Raw genomic sequence first — 22413 nt, forward strand, 5'->3', positions numbered from 1 at the left:
GTGAAGGAAATGGCTCACACATAGAAAAAAAGCAGTAGCTTAAAATATGTTTTCCCTTTGCAGTATTTCTTGTTTTGAATAATAAATGGAGATTCGGAATTTAAAATATACATATGTAGATGTTTTTGCAGCAGTATAAGTAAAATATAAGAGTAACTTTAGTTGAAGGACACAGAAGGACTTTGTTCATTCGGAGATTCATTTAAAACATTTGAGAAGTCTGTCATCTCTGCAAGCTGTTAAATTCCCCGAGTTAAATCCTGAAGTCCTTTCTGATTTCATGCAGGGTGAAAATGATGATTGAAGCTCATGGTAAAAACCACCTTTCTAGCTCCCTGTTAAATTTGTTGTGGTCCCTGCCTGCTTTTATGGAGTGGTTCTTCTCAGAACAGCTGTAATATCTGCCTAACCTGTGGAATTTGGCCCCTCTGTTGCTACGGTGTCCTAGTGCCGACTACGTTATCTCAGTGCATAGCTGCTGTCAGCAGTAGGATTCAGGCTGAATCCCAGCACTTTTGCATAGCGTGTGTATGCATATCTGGGTGTGTGCCCAGGCAAGGGGGGTCCATCACATTCTTCTGCCTGCTCTTCTGCAGGAGGTGCTGTGCCCCATCTCTAAGGAGTGGCGAGAGGGAATGGAAATGCCTGGAAATCCTGGCATCGCCTTGTCCGCAAGAGCTGTTAGAAGTGCTAGCTGAGATGAAGACATGTATGCTAAGTAGCTGGCCAAACATGAGCCTAGATAATGTCAGGGGGAAGGGGCACAGCCTTGAGGGCACGTGTCCTCCTTGTTTGGGGCAGTCTGTCGTTGGAGAGGTCTGCCGTTGATGGTGTAAGATCCTTCTGCACCCGCCAGTGCTAATGAATGCCAAAATAATGAGGAGGGGGGGAGAAGGCTCCCTCCTGCTCATGACAGCTTGGCAGACGGGTTTCATTTTATCAAATTGATCCCCAGGGGTGGTATCACACACGTTCGTGACTTGCAGATGTGGTGACTGTCACGGTGTGTGTCTGTGCTCCGTTACGGGGGGGGGGGGGTGTCAGATAGCAACCTCGAGCTTCCCGGCTCTAAAATCTGGGGACGAACTGCAGGCTCCTGGCTTACTCCAGAGCACGGAAAACTCAGCTGCCAGCCTGCTTCGCAACACAGCTTGCGGGTGAGCGTGTCAGTCAGTAAGCCACTTTGTACTAGTTCTGGACTGGATATAGTTGATGCCAAGAAAATCTATGGAAGTTATCCAAGCTCCTAGAGGGATGGATATCTTCTCTCCCCATGGCCTCAGGGGTAGCTGTGCTTGTGGGAGCAGCGAAAATCGTTAGCCAGCAGAGGAGGTTCACCATTAGAGCAGTACAAATGATTGATTCCTCCGTCACCAGCCAAATGGAAAAGTCAGGGCGAAAAGAGGTTCATGAGTGATTATTTTCCCTCCCTATAAAATAAAAGATCCATATAAATCAGTTTATCATTGACTGATATAACTGTTTTTTTGGGGGAAAAAAAGGTGCAATTTCATTTGGAGGATTTTTATATGTGTATTTTTCTTTAACTTTCAGGTGTACTTCTAAATGAAATGTTGCTTTGAAATAAAAACCGAAAAGCTTGAGTTCCAAAAATACTGAAATGAAGACAAGATTTTCTTTCTTCCTTCCTTCCTTCCTTGCTTTGCTGAATTCAGCATGAATTTAGAATAATTTCAGTAGACCAGATACTGCATATTTTAACAGATAAGATATCTATTACAAAAAAAATTCAACAGCTTGACTCGGGAGTGCGGAGAGCAGAGCTGCCACGGGAGCTGAGGAGATTGTAAGAATCTCACTCCTGTGAGAGACGAACATGATCATGAGTCTCACTATGTTGAGGAGCAAGTGCAAACTCACTTGGGCTATCTTCTTTCCTTCTTTCCCCTCGCTAAATGGGCACACCATGAACTGCCAGATAGCACGGTGGCCAGGTAGGCGTTTATTCCATCCCTCCGCCATTTGTGCCATTTGATCCATCCCTCTGAACAGTCATGTGCACATTATTTCTGGGAGTTTCCTACTCCTGCACAGTTGAAGCCAAGTTGTGATTTATTATTATTAAAATCAAAGCAAGAATTTTAACAAGCAAAACATGTAAGAGATGATTGACATCCCTTTCATATTTGCAAGCTCTATGGCTTGGCAGAAGGTGACCAAGAGTACAGAAGACAGCCGGTCAGGTTAGCTCCAAAGAGCTAACCTTTAAATACACATACATTTCCATATGCTCCGTGTGCTGTCGTAGCATCATTGCCATGGCTGCATTATTGTTCTGCCTTAATCTTGGAAGTCTCTTGTGAAGTGACCTGTACGAAAATCATCTACCCTTTACCTGTACGAAAATCATCTACCCTTTACCTGTACACTGCAGTCTGTCAGGGAATATACTGACAGGAATATACCTTTACACTCTGTTCTCCTGCTTAATACATGGTTCATCTCTATTCCCTAGCTAACACAATATTCTTCATATTAATACATTATCCTTTCTGAGCATAAAGCAAACTACTACATGTATTGTTTTACCTTTGCCCTGTTCTGACACGTGGCAGAATCCTGAAATAACTTGGCCTTTCCAGAGGCTGATTTTACTTTGCATCTCTATTAAAAGCTGTAGTAGAGCCATGGACACACTTTGCGCCCCTCACCCAGTGAATGCCACTAGCAGAGGCTCCTGGAATAAATTATTTTAAAGGGGGGTTTGTGCTTTGAGGGGAGTCAATGCAGACACTGAATTTTTGCAGCATGGTAGCAGGGCTGTAGGGCTACAGCTTCCTGACAGTACTGTCTCTGAAAATAGCAGCTATGACACATTTTTAAAATGGTAAACCAGAAGGCAGCTTTCTAGAGAGCTGTGGAACACGACTGTGGTATTCACTGTTCAGGCAGACCACTCTGGCTTTTCCAGCCCCCACGCTGCAGAATAGACAAATAACTGTGTGCTTGTTCCAAGCGCTGAATTGGGGCTCGCTGAAACCCTGATGGAGCTTACGTGGCTGCTGAGAAAATTCAGCTGGATGCACCCTGACACCTGTCAGACACCTCTGCTGTCCTGTGCTCATTCCAGGATGTCCTGGCTAAAGGTGACAGAGGGACAAAGCCACAGGCTCGGAGGCAGGGTGGTGGCCTGAGCCCTTCGTGTCCTCAGGGATGAGCTGCTGGCTGGTTCCTGGCGTGATGGGGAAGGCTGGCTCCGTGCAGCGGCCTCGGGCATTTCTGCTCTCTGCCCTTTCCCCATGGAGGGGCTGGGCTGCGAGATGAGGGTTAATGCTGGAAACAGCGTCATCACTGAATGGGGCTTTGCAGCTCTCTTCCTGCATCTGCTCTGTGGCTTTGGGTTTGTCCATGTCCCCCAGTACCACGGGGAGATGAATGCTCCACTGTGCCTGGGGTCCTGCTAAGGAGATGCCGTACAGGGTTGTGCTGCTCCTGGCAGAGCTCTAAGTTTGGAGCAGTATTGGAGCGCTAAGTTTGGAGGAGTATTGAGCTCTTGTGCAGACCCTGGCTTGGGTCAGGGCAGGGGGAGGTAGCAATAGCAGCTCCTCTCTCTTCTCGGCAGCATGTGCATCTGTTGTACCTGACGTATGTGGGAGGAGGGGGGGATTTTGTCCAAGGGACACCTTCTTCAGAGTCTGCCTTGCATCAGTGCCCCCTTCTCCTTCAGCATTACTGAGCACAAGGATGAACTCTATTTTGGGTGGTCCTTGGCACCGTTGTGTTCCCAAAGAGAAATGCTCAGCTGGGGACCTGTGGCGCTTCTCTGGCCAGAAGGTGGGCAGCCATGGTGAAAGGAGGGGAGTGGTTATGCTGCTGCCTGCCCGCACTCCCTGTCTTTCTTTCTGGGGCCTTTTCAGTGTGATAGTTCATGTTTGGAGTGCTTGACTCCATTGATGGATGTCAGAAAGGGGGAGATGTGAAATGGCTGGTTGCCTCTAATGGCGGGGGCTGATTTGAGGATGAAGATCCAGAGCTAGATACAGCTGCTACAGTGATGGAGAACACAGACCTTCCCCCCGATCCTACAGCAGCATCCATGGAGTGTACTGTGCAGAGCTCTCTCCCTGCGGCACTCTGGTTTCACTCTCCCTCTTAACTCTGCTCTCTTAAGGGGATGTGTTACATCCAGTGGATGGCTAGATGCTGTGAACTGGCAAAATATCCACAGAGAAGCAATATAATTCTGTTGCTTGTTCCTCTTTCCCAGCTGAAAGCTGATTGCGGTCATGATAAAAATAAAAAAAACTCCGAAATGTTCTTTTCTTGAAATATTTAAGCATTTTGTATGGAATTGAAGGGTTAATAGAACATGCTCACTTAATTGATATTTATCTACAACAGCACAGTTTGCAGTCCCCTCCCCTTGCTGGCTGCACAGATAGTTTCTTTGCTTAGCAGTTGCCACCCATATTGCCCAAACTGCTAAATAAATACATTTCCTTCATTCCCCAAAGCAAAACTGTTTGCAAAAGGTCGAGCAGTATGGGACTGCTGCAAGTGAAGCCAGGCTGCAAAAAGCCAGTCCACATCTTCCAGAAAATTGAAAAGCAGTAGAAATTAACAGAAAGACACAGTGGGTTTGGCTTCCAGGGACTGGCTCGGGGTTGGGAAGCACACAGAGGTTGCTGAAGGATGCTCCCCGGGACTTGGGAGCTGCTGGGCTGCAGGAGATGCAGGGATCACACATTGGCAGGCAAGGGGCTTGGACCATCCACCCGATCCCAAGCCGGTCCTTTCCCTGGCACAGCTCCTGTAACCAGATCCGGGTCTAAATTGCTGGCTGCCTGCACCCTCCGTCTCCATTATCGATCTGCAGCCATTCGTGCGGGCATCCTCTGGTGACCGACATCATGCTTTTGTGGGGGTTTTCTGTGATGGTGGCTAAACGGGCTGGCAGAGTGTGCAGAATAACCACCAGTTCTCTGCTGGCTTTTTATAGTTTGGTTTTATGCTCTTCAGTATGGGGTCTGCCTGCTGGCTAACACACAGCATCATTATTTAAAAATTTATAAACATTTCTTCTGGCTTTTATTTCATTTCCTTCTGTGCCACTCCTACCTTCTGTACTTCCTTAAACACTTCTACTATTTTTCTTTCTGTTTCTTCAAAAACACAGCTCTACTTTCCATTAAATAAATTTTAGGTTTTAGAGCTAGAGCCTGGTAAGTGGCTCCTGAATGATTAGAAACCACCAGGTGAAGTCTGAGATCTCCTTCGCCCTGAGCCCTCCGGCAGCGAGTGGCTCCTGGGCATCTGGAGGAGCAGGAGCTGTGTTCGGAGACCTGTCGGAGAGGCAGATTTTCTGTTTTTGCTCCATCTGCACTGTGTCACCCTGAGCACGCACATCCCCAGGGAGGGAGCTCGCTGTTTACAGCTCTCTCCCAAGACGGCAACAGGGTGACTGGTGAACCTGCCTGTCTCGCTGGAGTCCTCGGGGCTGCCCAACATCGGGAATGAGGTGTTTGTAGTGAGATATGAACCATGAAACACCATCCTTATTTAAAACAGAGCTTTAGATAGAATGAGGCAGATGATGGCTTTCTCACACCGCGACTGTTTTCATTATGTTGAAGGAAACCTCTGGCTCAGATGGAAAATCAAGATCATTCTGCAGGTAAAAAAAGGTGTATTTTCACAAAGCAAAAGGAAAGAAGAAAGAACTTTCAGTCACATGGTGGCTTTTGGCCATTTTTAGCATGATCTTGCTCTTTGAAGTGTAATGTTGTTTCAAACCAGGGTGGCACAAGCAGCACGTTTTCTTTATGCATTTGAGTGTTGTGTAAAGATCTGTTGAAATTTAGTAACATCATAATTTTGGGTCAAAAAATGCTTGCAAACTGCTACAGGAATGCTTAAGCTGCATTAGTGCAGTGAGCAAAAAAATTCTTATAATACAACCTGACTGATTCAAGCTTTAATTTTTCCACATCACAGGCTCATTACCTGTTAAATAAAGAAGTCTTGAACCTCTTGCCCCTTTGGAAAATGCTGTGGGAGTGCATGAGGAATAGCGTAGCAGAAGGGGACATTATTGCCTGGTGTTATTGAATGCTTGCAGAGTGACACCGAGACCCAAATTTTACCCTGAGTTGCCATCCAGGGATTACCCAGGGCTCTTCTGTGAGCTGGTGTTGGTAGGACCAGGTACCCTCCTCAAGACCGACAGCATCTTAAGTGATTAATTTCTGCTCAGTGCTTGTTGATAGCATGTTCCATCCATTTTCTATTTTAATGAATTTACTTTTCTAGGCATGCGGAGCGGGGTGGGAGATTGATGTAGTCGTTTCCGTAGTGTGTTTTGTTTGTGTGAGGGACTTCTCGGCATTTCTGCAGTATTTCAGGCCTGTTGGATTGATGGGGGAAGCAGAGAGATTTAGTGTCTGAGAATAGCACAAATCACAGCGCCGTGGCAGGCGTGAACAGCAGGGATGGCGTCTGCTCTGCTCGTGTGAGGACTATTAGTGATCTGGGGCCTTGCGTGGGGCACTTCAAGGTGAGGGGAGCTGGGACTCTGTTGTGGAGCCCTTCAAAAACTCGGGGTGCAGAAGTGTGCTAATGTCACCTAGTCATGGTCACCTAGCAGCAAGGCTGAAGGAACTCCCAAGGTTGACTAGTCCAACCGCAGCCCTGCACTGACACCAGACGTACATTCCCCAGACAGATGTTTTTTAACCTGTTTTTTACATCCTCTCATGGAGCAAATTCTAGGTAGAAAGAATTTCCTAATATCCAAACTAAATCTTTGTAGGAAACCAGGAAGAAATCTGCTTAATTGACAGCGAAGAAGTTTTATGATGCACATTGGAGTCAAGAAAACAAAACACAGCCTTTCTAACTGTACAGGCGGCAAAGCGGTGCCACAAGATTGCCCAGGATTTCTCACGCATCAAGCAACTCCTTAGGGCGTCTGGGTGATACGTGGGCCTGTGGGAAACTCTCTCCCCCTCCGTCCCCTTTTGTAGGGTGAGAGGTGCTGCAAGCATGGGGAGAGGGCAGAGCTATTTTTCTGTTTCTCCTTCCTGCCAGCTCCAGGCAGCAAAGCCCAGCAAGCAGCATCTCCAGGCAGCATCCTCCGAGCCTGCCTTCCCACCTCCCTTGGGGATAGCATAGCTATGGCCCCTTCTTTGCTGGTTTGAGCTTTGGGCTCAATCATCCCTCAACGGAAAAGCTCTGCAGCGAGGGGGTACATTTGCTAAATCTTCATGCAGCACTTGAGCTCTCATTGCCAGCATGGGGAAGGTCTGGATTTTACTTCCAATGTTTCCCCTTTGCGGGTGCCCGCTCGGGAGCTGGCACAGCCCGTGGGGGCCAGGGAGAAGCCCCCGTGAAGGGGCACATGCTCAGCTGGTTTATGGAGTCATGTTTGCACCCAAATGAAATGCGCTCTGTGATTGTGGGCTCGCACATAATATTTATGCTATCCTCTGTTTCGCTCTGGGTGAGTATGCTGTAATTTTGGCTAATTACACAATATGTCAGGAATAATTGCAGGGTGTTCCTCAAAATAAATAATATATCTTGTGTGCTCTGCTATCCATACTTATGAGCATGCTTTAACCTTCAGTAGCCAAGGCATTGACTGTGCTGGAAAATGACAGCTTAGGAGCTGTAGCTACAACTTCTTTTCCATTAAACTTCTCATTTTTTTAATTCCCTTACCTGAAAAAGCTCACCCTGCATAAATTCTGGAACAGCCCTACATCTCTCCTTTATGCTTTCCGTTCTTGTCAGGCTTTGGTTTTCTCCTCATCGAAGCTCAAGTCAATACAGGTGTAGAAGATTGCTCTTTAAAGGGAAACGTTTTGAAATTTTGACTGCTGGTAAAACACACTGGATCAACAGAGCAACACAAACCGTGTCCTGGGGGAGGCAAAGACAAACCCAGGAGTGTAGCTGTATGAAGAATTGATTTTTTTAGTTCTCTGGTCAAATAAAAGAAGTTTCTGGGGAGGAGGGGATTCAGATCCAATGCAATATTTCATTCTATTTAAAATGAAACTTTGGCTTTCATCTCCAACTCTTTTAACATCTTTTTTTTTTCATTAAGTTTCCAAACAAAACATTGTCTCAAAAGAAAAAATCAAAACTTGTACTCTTTTCAGATCTCTTTTTTTTCCCTGTTAATGAGATGGAGGTTGTGTATAGCTTCAGCTGCTCGTACTCTGAATTTTTTCGCAAAATATTCAGCTAGACAATTTCACCCAGAGATAGTCAGCAATTCTGTACCAAAATAACTGGTGGCAGTTAGGCCATCAGTCCTCTTCCACTTGCCATCTCATTGTTTTCACCTGCGGTGGTCTTTGGGGACCTCTTTTGGCCCTGCAGTGCTGGAGATGGCTGTCTTGTCCTTAGTTTGTGTGCAGAGCGGGTAGCTCATGTGTCACGTACATTAGTTTGGTATTTGCCTTCTAGGAAGACTCATCCAAGACTTTGGACCTCTTTATCCTTGAGCCTTGGACCTTAAGTGGCTGTCACATGGGATCTGGAGCTTAGAGAGCGAGTGAGCTGCAGGGTGACTTCTCTAAGTCCTAACATCCATAGGCTCCTAGGAAAAGGTGATCTGGGAGAGTCATGTAGCAGTGGTCCCATGTTGCACCCCCCCATTTTCAATGCTTTATATGACTCCTTTCTTTGCCCCTTACCTCGGGCTTGTATTAACATCTGTGTACAGCTGATTCCTTGGATATGGGAGGGCCTGCATAAATGCCAGTGCCATGCAACCACATCCTTTCCACCTACTCTACAAATGAGAAACAAGACTTGCCTGGAGGGACTCATCTTTGTAAGAGCAAAGCAGGCGTAGTGCAGAGCTTTGCACGTCTGCTCCTTGGTAGAGGGGTGCAGGCAGGCAGCTGTGCTCAGTGCTGGATGGCTAATTACTGTTCCTCGTTGCAGGCATCACCACAGGAAAGGAAATCACTTTTCTGGATGCTCTTTTTGTCTACAAGGTGCCGTTCTGCTCTAGTGACTCACTGACGGTGACAGGAGGCGATTGCTTTGATGGGTGCTGTCATCGGCTTGAGCCCATCATCCCTCTGAGTTAGGGAAATGTAATTTTTGGAAGCTTGTCCTTCAAACGCAGAGACCATCCCTGTCAGCACAGCCTGTTATTTCATGTAATGCATCCTGGAAACACCAGTTGTCTCTCTGTAGTTATTAGCCCTGGGTGGAGATTTGCCCTTGAGATAAGTAAATACACGAGTGTGCCATGCAGCCCTATTGTCCCAGAGTCATTTTCTTCTCAAAATAAATTCCCTGTAATTGGAGGGTGATACTAACCCTGTAATCACATTGAACTGGAGCTGGGCATGGCCTTCATTCTGCATCATCGGGAAAGGAGCTGCGATCAGCTGTTTGGTGCCCCCAGAGTCACAGACCTCAGGAATAAATCTTAGCATCAGTCAGTCAGTCTGTTTACATCTCTCCATCCTACTCACAGGCTGGGTGATGTGCCTGTGTGTTAAGCTGAATGGCTGTATCTAAACTGAAGGGGTTTGTGGCAGCTTTGCAAGGTTGGGCCAGATGCCCGGCTTTGCTACAGAGCCCCTCCTAATGCTTGGGCAGCTGCCGTTGCCCACTGTGAGGTGACCTCTGTGCAGGCAGCCTGAGGAGGCATCCAAGTGCAAATGCCCACTGATGCTGCTCACCTCCCTTGGCTCTGCAGTTTTTGCCCTCTCCCTGCCTGTTACTCGGGATGCTACAGGCTGCATTGCCCAGTCCATCCAGGCCACCCGCTTGTAGCCTTCCTCGAGCAGAGCGTGTCCTTCTGCTCCAAACAATTTTGCTGAGGTTAGTCACAGAAGCCGTGGAAAATATTTTGTGGGGCTGGGAAACGTCCTTCCTGCCTCCGCCTGTGTGCTTTTCTGCACTCAGTGACTCCCGTGGCAGCTGAAAATGCTCAGCACTTTGCAGCAGGATTTCCTACCTCCGCACCCGAGTGACACAGTTGGAGTGTCCTCCAGGATCCCTGCGTGTGGCTCAGGAGGCTTCGACCTGCTTCGTGCATGACTCACTGCAGGTGCTGTCACAGACACCCATGCGCCGCATCTGCTAAAGGCTCACGCTCTTCTGTGGTCACAGCTTGGAAGAGTTGGGCAAGGCATTCGGCTGGGGAAAAGGCACCCCTGGTCTTCAAGGGCAGCAGCTCCTGGCGCAGCTGCAAGTGCTGTTATTCCTGAGCTTCCCAGTTTGGGTGGATTCAGTGAATCATTGTAGTGAGTTGAGCTATTAAACTTATGCCAACAGTGATGCATTTAATTGGAGATAGCCGCTTACTTCATCTTAAGTCCAAACACCCTGGAGAACTTCGCGGCTCCTGGCTGGGGAAAAAACCCAACATTTTTCTCCCTCAGCTTTTCATCTTCTCTTTCTCCCTGAGTTCTGTGCTGATGCCTGTCACCATAGTAATCTGCATGGAGCTCACTGATGCATTTTCGTGCCGACTTAATACAAGCCTTCATTAATACTGTACTTCCGAAGGAGGGATTTCAGTGCCCTTCTCTGTCTGCCTGGGTTTGCAGTATTTGGCTCATCGAGTATTCTGGAACCCATCCTTTTCAGGAGAGGGGAACTGCAGTTTCTGCAGTGCCACTTTAAATGTGGAGTTAATCTAAGTAAATTAGGAGCAGTTTACGCTCTGACTTGAATGCTGGTTTTGGTGTGTTAAGGATTTGAGTGCTGGTTGGGTGAGTCATAAATCAACCTCCCATTATGACAGCTGCAGCCTGAATGGGGGAAAATAAGAATAATGGAATGTGTAAATTCTAGGCTAAAATGTTTAATTGCAATAAACAAATGTTTAAAGAACATTTAGGTGAAATACGCTCCTGAGATGTATTACAGTTCCCGTGTTTGCAGTCACATCCTCAGCAAAACTGTTGCACAGGCACAGAAGAGAGTCAGCCCAGCCATGGTTCAGATCAGGGCTGGAGGTGCTTTCTCCCTTTGCCAGGTCGAAGTCCCTAGCAGGTACCAGAGGGACTGTTTCGGGAGCCTGCCGCTGGCTATCTCTGACAGCCTTGCTGTGCTAAGACCAGGCAGAGGCATTGAGTCAGAGCGTGTCCTGCTGCAGAAAAAGAGAGCGAACAAATGGGCAACTCTCCTGTTGAAATCACGCAGTAGGTACCTTACTTCTACCTTGTTGCAGGTTGCTGAATATAAAATGGCTGCTTGCCCTCTGAGCTAGCAGGGTTCCCTGTCGTTTGACAGCTCGTTGTGCGGAGAAGAGTAACCCCAAGAGCTTCAGAGTTTATGCTGTAACCAACACAGGGTACCACTGGCACCCAGCACAGTAACTTCTGGAGTGGATTTAAAAGCAGTTCTGCACCAGCAACCTCAAGCGGAGGCCTGCCTGCCAACCAGAGCATCGCTATGAGTTGCAAGAATCCTTGGAGCCAGTGGCTCAAATCCCTGAAAGGTCACTAAGCCCTTCCTCTTTTCAAGAGATCATTGAAAAGCAGCCCCTCTGAGATCCCTGCTGTTAACTCGGAGAGTTCAGATTAAGGTGACTTCTATGAGGAGGGTCTTGCTGAGTCCCTTTAGATTTCCGAGACCAAGGCAAAGTGGGGCCTGGCTTGCTGCAGCCTCAGGTCATCGTATTGCGATAATAAGAGGTGTTCTGTGAATTGCAAGAAACGAGGCCGTGGCAGACTGCCTTCCACGACGGAGTCTCAGCTGGAAGTCAGTGTTGTGCCCTATTCCTTGGTCCACCCGAGCTCAGGGTTTGGATCAAATTGAGCTACCCTGCAGTGCTTGATGGAGTGATACCCCCCTCACCCAGGGGTTTATGCTGCTGCATGTGGCCGCATCGTGTTTGTGCTCCTGCTCTGCTAATGGAAATAAGCAAGAGTTAGTGCCCTCAGTGGGGCTTTGCTAAATGCAGTGTTGGTGCATAACCTTACAGCTCCTCTCTGTCTTAAGGGGAGTTATTCTGCTTGTGTGTTCTCCATTTTCCAATTAATGGGGTGAGTTCAGTATTCACCTTAAATAGTAGAACTAAAAGAAAAGGTCATTAAAGAGCCAGTGATATTTCTGATAAGCATTTCTGCCAGTGTCCCTGCCAGAGGACACTCTTGCTCCTATGCCCATAGCACACAGCAAATACCTTCAGCAATGCCTGTGGTTTGAGGGTGAGGGCTGTGACTCTGCAGAGTAGCTGATTTGGACATGATCTCCTGGCCTTCTGTGAGTGTGTCCCTGGAGATCAAACAAAGTATGTGTGAGCACCCTGCCACTATCATGTCCTTGGCAAGCCCTAGGAGAGTGAAAATCACTGTGTAGCTGTACAATAAGGCAGGAAGCACAGCAGCTGATGGTGAACTGAGATGACTTTAAGGCTCAGCAGCAGGACAGCTGAAATGAATAATGGCAGCATCACGTTACCATTTAAGTAGAGACAAGGAGATTAGCAATCAGATCATGATTTAGTTAGCCTCAGCTGTGTCAAAGGGCTCAGAAAGTTAAAAGCAGGGCAGGCAGAACTGGTGAGTTTGGCCTGTGGAAAGGGGAGCAAGCAGGATGCCATTCAGGGGATGTGTAGTGAGTTGGTCACTGGATGACTGTTCTAAGAAGGGTGATCAGCTGAGAATGGTGTCTTCACCCTAGGGAAAACCCCCAGCCTGGCAGATGCTGCAGACTGGGAACAGAGCCATGGCTTAGCTCTTGCTCCCTATTATTCTTACTGGTCTGTTCTGCACTGTGACTGTGCCCATTAGGGATGCTTCCTGGGCATGATCTTCTCCTGCATCTTCTGGGAGCACCATATTTGAAGGATTTGAGCTCACTGCATCTGCATAAGGTGAGGGTCCACTGAGCTTTCTCCACCACCTTCCAGCCCCGAGCAGCTGTGTATAAGCAACCAGAACAGGATCTTTAAAGTAAGCATCCTAAAGTATAACAGTACTGTTTAGAAAATAAGAGTGAAAATATCCCTTTGCATATTGCATGGGAATCCTAATAGCATGGGGTCTGCACTGGGAATACACACTGCATGGAAATCTCTTGTGTTTAGTTGGTACTTTGGGATCAAGGCAGTCATAACTTCTTTCTTAAATCCATTCTGAAGTACTTGACTTTGTGTTTAGGGAGACGCTAAGTTGGTGCTGAAGTCTTGTCCACATCAGTTCCATTTCTGCTGCTCCTACAGCAAAATAGAAGTGTACGGAGGAGCCTGAGTGGGAGGAATAGGTTTATCCCAAGTGCTTTTTGTGGTATTGCTACTTTAAACCAAGAGGATCTGAGTCCCCCTTGCTACACAAGGATGAGGTTAGAGAGTAGGTTTGAGTTTGATTCCTGGTAAATTCTGTGAATTACAGAAAGAAAATGCTCATGGCAGGGTTTGTGCTTATCTGTGCTGCATTTTTTTCTTTTTTTATGGTTTGCTTCTTTCTCTTATTGATTATAGCCTGGAGCAGTATCATTGAGGGAACTTTAGACAAATAAAAGTATCAAGGTTGTGGAGTATTATTTTAATTCCTGCTCCCCGCCCCCCCCCCCCCCCCCCCCCGTGCTCCAGTAAGCACTGGGAATATTGCCTGCTGCAAAGGGTTGTTCTCTTTCTTTTTTTACTGCAAAACTGTGAAAAGTTCTCAGTCTATTTCATTGTCTTTCTACCTTCTGTTCTGACTTACCACGGTGTCCCACCATCCTTAATTGACAAGGAAACCTACTGGTTTTGAGATTTTTCTACAAGCTGAGGTTTTCAGCATGATTGCTGCAGCATAAGGGATAGCAATGCTGGAAGACTGTGATAAAATTGCTCTGTAGATGGAAAGAAGTGATGTTAAAATATATGATACAACAAAAGTAGGGAGTCTCTTAAGTCATGTGCAGAGTTTTGCCTCTGGGCTAGCAGGAAAAATCCTGTCCTGTGATTACACAGTTCCCTCTTCAGGTAATAACTCTGTAGTGAGCTTTGGGGAGAAAGATGGGTAAATTCTTGTTCATTGTTAAAAGCTGCTTTCACCTAAGATTGTCTGTAGGCCTCCCAGCCACACTGCTTGCTGTATTAATGACAAATCCCAATATCCCACTTTATGCCCAGACATGAGTCAGGAGGTTCCCTGGTGGGAAGCAGCTACTCTGTCAGCTGTTGTTACCAGTGTAGCTGTTTGTGTTCGAGCTGGTCCCTTTGCAATCAGTGGAAAGATGCAGGTGGTTTCAGGACCCTATGGACCTGGCCTGGCTTGCCTGTTGACTTTTGGGATGCAAAGGGAGCCCAGTTTGGGTGTAGAGATTGCTGTACCAGGTGAGACAAATCACCCATTGCCCAGGCAACTCCCTAACCCTCCTAGGCTGTGCTCTGTGTTAGAGGAGACAACTCAGTGCTGGCTGCGCACGTCTCTACGCTGCTTTTTTATTTAGTTCAGGTAGGTACCCAAAGGTGCAGCTGCTCACCAGTGCTTCTCTCCTGTAGAAAGAGACCCAAGGAAATGCAGAAACCAGGGAAGGAGAGATCTGTATGTCTCCAAAGTGCTTTCTGACCCTTGGGTGTCTGGAAATGGCATTTGTTTGCTGGTGCTGCAGGGCATCCTAAATCAGTCTGGGGAGCAGGGATGCTCCTGCAGAAGAGGATCTGTACAGCGAGGAGAGACAGGAACACTGCTGCTGTCAGACTGTGTTAAGGCCAGGAGGAGGTGGTTTTGTGTATGGCTGAGAGCTCTCCACTTCATTCCCTTTGAGTTTTACTTTGAGTTTGGGCGTGAGCCTCAAACTTCAGCAAAACTAGGTCAAGTCAGAAAAAAAAGCACATGTAAGATAAGATTTCTCCTCCAACCTGTCCCTAGGCAGGCATTGACTCAGAAAAGCCTGGGATTATGAAGAGGCCAGTTGTTAAAGTTTGAATCAGACCTGACTGTGTGTCTATGTCAGATCAGTAACAAAAAGGGACCCAGAGGCTTTACCCTGTGTTTTACTGTGGTGACACTTAGCCTTCTGGTGCAGTGGTGTTTGCATCCATAGTAAAGATGCAGGGGCACCTCAGGGGATATTGGGTGCTGTTCTGATAAATGCTAAAAATGACATGAAGCTCCTAATGATGAGCAGATTTGCTCTATATTTTACTTAGTAGGCTATTTAGTAAAAGTCGGAGAGGTTTTCATGTTGTTCCAAAATGATTTGTGTGATTGAAGTATAGTTTGCACCCCAAAGAAGGAGGAAAGGGCCTTCTATCCTGTAGCTAAATCATCTTCCTAAGAAAGGGGAAAAGGTCAGGGTTGTTTTATATCTCCACCGCTCTTATCCTTGAGGGGCTTTAAGACAAGATCTCCCCGCTTCCCCAGCACACAAAGCCTCAGGCTGCAGGAGCATGTTCTGAATCTCTCATGCTGGGAGCTCTTCCATTTTGTGCAAAGTACTTGAAAGTTAAAATTTAACCAGAGAGTAAAAATGAGGCCAAGACTCATTCAGAGACTGAAATATAGGTGTCTCATATCAGAGAGTGCCTATTAGTGCCTTTACTATTGTGATATCAGATAAAAGGGAGGAAGGGGACAGGCTCAAGGAGGGCGGTGCAGTCATATGTGCATGAGAATACAGCTTGTCATTTCCTTTAGCTTTGATGTGCTTGTTAGAAAAGCAAGTTAAATCGAGCTTCTGCATTCAACAAAATAGGTAATTCATTTTGGTAAGAAGAAAGCAAAACACTTAGCTCAATCTAAGTCTCAATTTGACATACGTTGGCTTGGCCGACATTAGCTCTTAGTAGATGGCCAGTACAATTGTACTTATTTACTGTCCCAGAGTTGTCTTGCTGGGAGAAAGCCTGCCTGCAGTCTACAACACTCTTGTTGCTATGAAATCACTTTTTTAAGGTGGCATAGAAACCAGCTGATACTGATTTACTCAGTGGCTTTTGTAGCTATGAAATAGTACCTGACTCTCCCCCGGCTGGTGGAGAGGTTGCTGAAGCTGAAATCCTTTGCGCCTGCAGCCTGCCTGCAGCCAAGGTCCCCGCTTGCTGCAGGGGGGGTTGCCTGTGCAGAAGCGCAGGCTGAGTGCCGTCCTCAAATGGAAGTTGTACAGTGCGGTGCAAAATTGTTAGAGACGGGGGGTCCTAATGGAAACACTTAACACACAACACGACCGGAGTTATATAATGACTATGGCTTATTAAACAGCCTCACTAGAGGCATGGAAGATGGGAGGCTGACGAGATTTTGGTATGCTACACTGGATTTTTTCCTGTCTATTGAGCCAGCAATAACTAGGTTTTATTTATTTACTTTTGGTGGGCGGTCACATAAAACTACAAACTCCTGTCACACAAGGAAGATCTCTCTCATCCAGCTAGTGTGTCTGTTCACGTGTAGCCAGCTAGCTTGCTTTTCAGAAGCAATGCCTGTGACAAATTGTAAGACTTGCATGATTAAAATTGAATTTATTTTTTACCACTTAATTTGTGTTTGATTGGTTGGATGGCAGGGAGACAGGTGGTAATGCTGCAGACCTCTGTCATGGGAAGTTCAAATTGTTTCTGCTTTTTTTGTTTTCCTTTTCCTCTTCAGCACAGGTATAAAATGTTGCAGAGGCAATACGGCAGCCCCTAGCCAGTCCGTGGCTGGCTCATGATGTACAGGGGCTGGGAAAGGACCCTGCTAGAGGCAAAGAGTGATTCTCATCTACCAGAGTATGTGGCACGTGTTTTGGGAGGGAGGAACATGCGGGACTTTAAAACAGAGGCGTTTTAAGGTGCCCATAAATGCTTCAGAGGTCATTTTTGGAGGTGTCTTGCATCTGTTCCTTTCAGGATTTTGCTCCCCGAGTCCCACACAGTTGGACTCATGCAGCCTGATTCAGCACTCACTTACTTTGGTTTTACACCACTATAATACCAGTGATTTAAATAGATTTTCATTGGCATAAAACTGGAACTGCACGACAGTGAATCAGCCATACGGAAAGTAAGGTAGTTGGCTTCACAGGCAGAATAAGAAACAATAAGCAAATGCTTTGCAACACTGCTAGCAGATATTCTTCTGAACGAGTGGCATATTCAGAATACATAAGATGTCTAAAGACTTTCACTTGGTAGGTAACTTTCAGTGAAGTGATGTTCCATAAATCTGTTACGTTCTGCTGCACCAACTATGCATTGCATTTTACCTGCTCATCTGATCTCAATTTTATTTGCCTGTACATCTATGTATATATGAATATTTTACAACCACGCTTGAAAGGAATCACAGAAAGCTGTCTTATCTGCCAAGCACTTCTACATTTACTCAGGGCTTAATGGGGGCCAAGCAAATTGGGTCTCTTGCTACTTGGTATATCTAATAATAATTATTATTTTTTTTGCAGAACCCCAGCTGAAAGGAATTGTGACAAGGTTATTCAGCCAGCAGGAATACTTCCTGCAGATGCACCCAGATGGTACAATTGATGGGACCAAGGACGAAAACAGTGACTACAGTAAGAAAAATTAGCCTGTTTTGCAACCCAATTACAATCAAATGCATCACCTAGTGGGTCTCACTTGTGCAGCTTTATTTCTGAAAAGATCAAATTAGGAAGAAGCCAGCTGTTTTCTGCACATTTTTTCTATCTATCTTCCCCTTTAAATCTTGCCTGTATAACTTCGTATGTTTCCTCTCCGATCTTCTTCCCTCCTGCCCCGATTCTGTAACTGCCATCTGGGTGGGGTGGAGAATAAAACCCATGATTTGAATTGCTGCCAGAAGAGAAAGGAGATTATATTTATACACATGCCACGTGGGTAAAGGATATGGGGAATTCTCTCTCCAAGGAGAAGAGGAGAAAATTGTTTTCAGTATTTTATCCTGAAAAATTCAGCAAGCATCAGGAATTTCCAGGCTGGAGAAGACCAGCTGTTCACTAAAGTCTAGTGCTTTGAGGCTAGTGCAAAGAATGAGGGTATTGAATGACCTTTCCAAAGGAGGTCATCTTCCAAAACCCTATTCAAAGGGGTTGGATTCATGCTGTCCAACAAAGGACAACAAAGTGCAGCAGAGCTGCGCAGGTTTAAAAATGATGCTCATGTGCAGGAGCCATATTGGTTTAAACAAATGCAAAGCAGTAGCCAATCTTCCTTTTGCAAAAGAAGTAGTTTTGTCAATACCAAAGCTCCTCAAAAGGTTAAAAAAGGTGCAGGATATTTTCTACAGTGTCTCTTCATTTCATAGGTGTCAGATTGATGCTTCTGAGCGGGCAGTAATAAGCTCAGATCCTTGGTGCTACAAACTGCATCAACAGACTAGGACTCAAGTCTTGATTTGTGTCATCCTGTGTTGCTTTGAGGCTCCTGGTGCCACTGCTGAAGGGACATATCTGGCCTGTCCAGCATGGAAGGTGTCTTCCCAGTCATTACTAGAGATGAACAGAAGTTCGTCTGTGTGGTAAGACTGATGGAAGCAAACTTCATGTACTGTGAAAGGAGGAACCTACTTAATTTGGAGACAAATCTTCTAACTCAAAGAAGCTCCTAGCTGGATCGAAGGAATCCTTCCTTCAGGAAGACAGGGCCTGGGCTGCAGGTGAGGGGTGTCTGCAGTGCTGCAGCACACGTAGCAGGGCATTGACATTGTCCTGTGAAGATGCACTTGGACAAGGGTGCAAGGTGGCTGCAGCCCCACATCTATGGTGTTTGCCCCATCCCCAAGAAGCTGGCAGAGTGCTGTGGCAGGAGCGTTGTGTGTGGTGGGGCTGCTCTGCTGCAGCCAGCTCAGGGCTGGGGTCCATGCATGAGAGGAGCTTTGGGAAGATGGCAACTGAAATTGCAGGAGGCTGGCAAAGCCCTTGTGAGATGACCCAACAGGCTGCAGTCATCAGAAACGTGGCCTGTAGCAGATATGAGTGTCAGGTTTTAGTCCCCTTTTTTCGTATGCTGGTGTTGAACAAATGAAATATCACAAATTGCAATGGCACACCTTCTATTTTATGTTGGAGCAGGAGAATCTGTGGAACTCCACATGTGCACTTTCACTCAGTGAGAGACTGAGCAGGTCTCTTCCTGCAAGAGAGTCTGGCCTTGTGATTTTCTCAGGCAGACACCAACACATGGGATGAGTTCAGTGGACTTTAGTGGGTGAGTAATGACCCAGTGTTGGGTCATATTAGCTGCTCTTTCTCAAAGAAAGAAGACATAGGGTATTCTCAATCTGCAGAAAATCCCATTGGAGGCCTATCTGTCAACGACATAGGAAGAGCTGCTAGAGACGACAGGGATTCATTACCCTCATCTATCAGTGAGGACTGAACAACAAAGTAATGGGCTTAAGTGGAAGCAGGGATGAATTTAGGTAAACAGCAGAGGAAAATAAAATGTAAGAGCAGTTCTGCAGTATTTCAGGCTGGCAGGGGAGATGAGGGAGGCTGCTGCTGGCTGCACCTTGGTGGGTGCAGCGGAACCTCCTGAGTCCCCATGACTGAGGTTGGGCCACAATCTCCCAAACAGCTCTTACTTATGTATCCCACTGGAAACATAAGAGATTGGTTTGGCAAGGTGCTGAGTGCTTGTGAGCCACTTCCACCCAGTCTTTTTAATTGGAAATAGATGGGCTGAAGGGCACTTCTAGAGTGTAAATTTATCTGGTGAGATGGCAGCCCTGCCTTGGCAGCTTGGTGGGACAGGAGGTATCTAGCTGAAGTGTGCCAAGCCACTTGCTCAAAGTCATGGGCTATGTTGGAAAGTTTAGTGAAGTTTTTGAGAGAAGATTGAAGCCAAAGAATTTGCCATCCGCTGATCTTGGGATATCAAAAGAGGAAAAAATCCAACCTCATAATATTTGGCTCCTAAAAATGAAATGGAGAATGTGCTTTATTCAGTTTTAACGTTTTACCACATGCTCTCCTTTATAAATCTTCAGTGTGAGTCAACATTTTATATTATATGAAGCTTCCAGTTATAGCTTCAAAACAAAATCACATTTTTCACTTTGGAAATGCCAAAATAAAGCATACTGACTATTGTTCCTTTTCTATTCCTCCAAACATCTCAATTTTTGACCAGAAAAAAAGTCAAAGCTCAGAAGTTTAAGTGAACAGCTTACGGATTTACTTCACTGATATTTTGTTTTAAAATACTTCTCCAGAAGATTCCTGACCAGCCAGTCAGAAGGCTGTGCAGTATTTCTGTGCAAGGGCAAAACTCATCAAAGACTAGATAAATAATATTTCCCTATCCCTAGAGAGGACTTGATTGACTCGCATCCACTGGCAGAGAAGGGCAATCTTGATGGCCACAGCAGGATCTTTCCCACCCTGGATGACCATCCAGTCTCCATGCAGAAGCCATCTTAGCACAGTTAAGTACACAGTGTTCCATACATCGCTCTGTGTTCTGTAGCCACACACTGATTATTCAAATTAGCATTATGAAAAGAAGCTTAACTTTCATGGAATACATTAGATTGGTTTACTCTGGCAAAATAAACATTTAAAATGAGACACGACATGTCCCTCAGATATGTCTGATGCAATTAAAAGTTCTAATAAAAATCCAGTTATTTATATAAGAAGAACTGCTAATATTTAAGCAATTTTTAAATTAATTATCTGGTGCCCATTTTATGTGTGTTCTTGAGAGACTGATGGCATTCATTTTCCACCTCCTCTCACTTAAAGAAAAAAACCCCCAGAAGCCAAGTTCTAATGGCATTTGAATGGGCACCCAGCCAGCTTCCCGCAAAACAGCGCCTGGGACATCTGTTCCTTATACCATACAGTTAAAGGCATGCCATCTTAATGTAAGCAAGAAGACAGATTCTCTGCCTACTTGCGTTGAGATATATGAAAAATTTTCTTTTAATTGGAGTGCAGTTTCATGGTGTACCGGGCCCTTGTTTGTGTTCTTAGTAATGTTATATATGAGCCTGAATTTGGGGCAGTATCTTTTCCTTCCAACTCCAGTGATCTCAAATGGTCTTTCAGGGCTGACTGTTGCTGTCAGTGCTTGCATCATTATTGCTCTTTCCTGGGCTGAGCAGGGTTAACACCCCTTCTTCATGAGAGCAACTGGAGCTCGTTTGCCAGCATAATCCTGCTGAACATCTGAAAAGCCTCAGCAAATGGACAGTACATAAAGGATAGGTCAACTGTACTGACCAGGTGGAAACAGCCCAGCATATCTAGGACGTTGTTTGGGGCTTTCCGGCCAGAAACACAGAAAGATTAAGAATAGGGAAACCTCTGAAGGTCTCCAGTCCAACATCCTGCTTGGAGCTGGGTTATCTTAAGCTGCACAGAGCCTTGTCTAGTTGTTTCAAATGTCTCCAGGAATGAGCTGTTCCATAGCTTCATAACCTCTCTGGTTCCAGTGCTGCACTATCCTCATTGTAGAGAATTTTCTTTATATCCAGTCATAATTTCTTTCTGAGGCTTTTTTGTCTAGTGCACTTTTGTCTAGTGCCTCTTGTCCTTTCATTGTGTTCCTCTGAGAAGAGTCAGTCTCTGGCTTTCCTTTCTTTGAGCTAAGCAAACCCAGTTCCCTCAGTTTCTTCTCTCATATATGTTGCACCACAGCATCTTGATCATCTTAGCAGCCCTCCTCACTCCTCTCAGGATCTTAAGCCTCCCCATCTCATGGTGCACCGAGGCTGCTGTTGCCTATTGCATCCTCCATTAGTTCTTCCTTATTCATGTGCAGCACAAGTGTCTTGCTCCAGAACAAATCACCTGGTATAAATTATTTTAGCACCTCTCACTACTGCTTAAATCAGCTGAGCATATGGACCATATCTTATATATGGCATGTCTTGCCTTACTCTTCCATTTCCGTAAATAAGTTAGCCCAGACCCATAGCTAAGTATGTGCTCAGATTTTAAAAACATGTTATGCAGCTGATAAACTGCCATAACGTAACAGTGAACAACATACTCATGGCCAAAGGGTTTAGGACTGGAGCGTGCTAAAGGTAGTATCATCAATAAGCAGGGTCAGGTGTAAATCTCCTGATGGTTGAAAATGGTAAGATGTAATGAAGGAAAGTAGACAGAAATATTCAGTGTCCTAATTTTTTTCTCTTCTGCCCATGAAGTAAAAGAGCATGTCCATTCCATGCAGTTGCAGATGGCATAGAAAATGTACCATTTGCAGTAGAGAAAGAGTTTTAAAAGCATTTGTTAAACTTTCTCTTTTTCACATCGGGACACCCTGTGTCCAGTCCTGCTCTACCACAGCTAGTTGTCTTCCCCATCTCTAAATCTGCTGTTTCACGTTAACCAGAATTTTTTTTCCTGACAAAAACTGAGGCATCTTGCTTTCGAGGTTGGTTGAGGGTTTTCCCCCCACATTTTTACATTCTTAGAGTAAAGTTTATAAGCTTTTAAATCTGTTCTAAAACAAGATGAAATATTCATTTGGAAGCATGATAACAAGAGGCTTCAACTTCTTCAAAGATATTTCTAGATTTGAGTGCAGAAACAGCTCTGAAATTT

General features: G+C 45.7%; 1 protein-coding gene across 6 annotated transcripts in view; it reads left to right on the top strand.

Moving 5' to 3' along the window:
• The window catches only part of FGF12 (fibroblast growth factor 12), a 250365-nt gene that overhangs the window by 149671 nt on the left and 78281 nt on the right, over positions 1-22413 (top strand). For 4 of the 6 annotated variants that reach the window (XM_050902286.1, XM_050902289.1, XM_050902285.1 and 1 more), the window contains one exon: positions 17320-17430. In XM_050902286.1, coding sequence (XP_050758243.1) covers positions 17320-17430 — 111 coding nt within the window. The other 2 variants (XM_050902287.1, XM_050902288.1) reach the window with 2 other exon arrangements.

This window comes from Gymnogyps californianus, chromosome 10, assembly GCF_018139145.2.
Source record: "Gymnogyps californianus isolate 813 chromosome 10, ASM1813914v2, whole genome shotgun sequence".
NCBI lineage: Eukaryota > Metazoa > Chordata > Aves > Accipitriformes > Cathartidae > Gymnogyps > Gymnogyps californianus.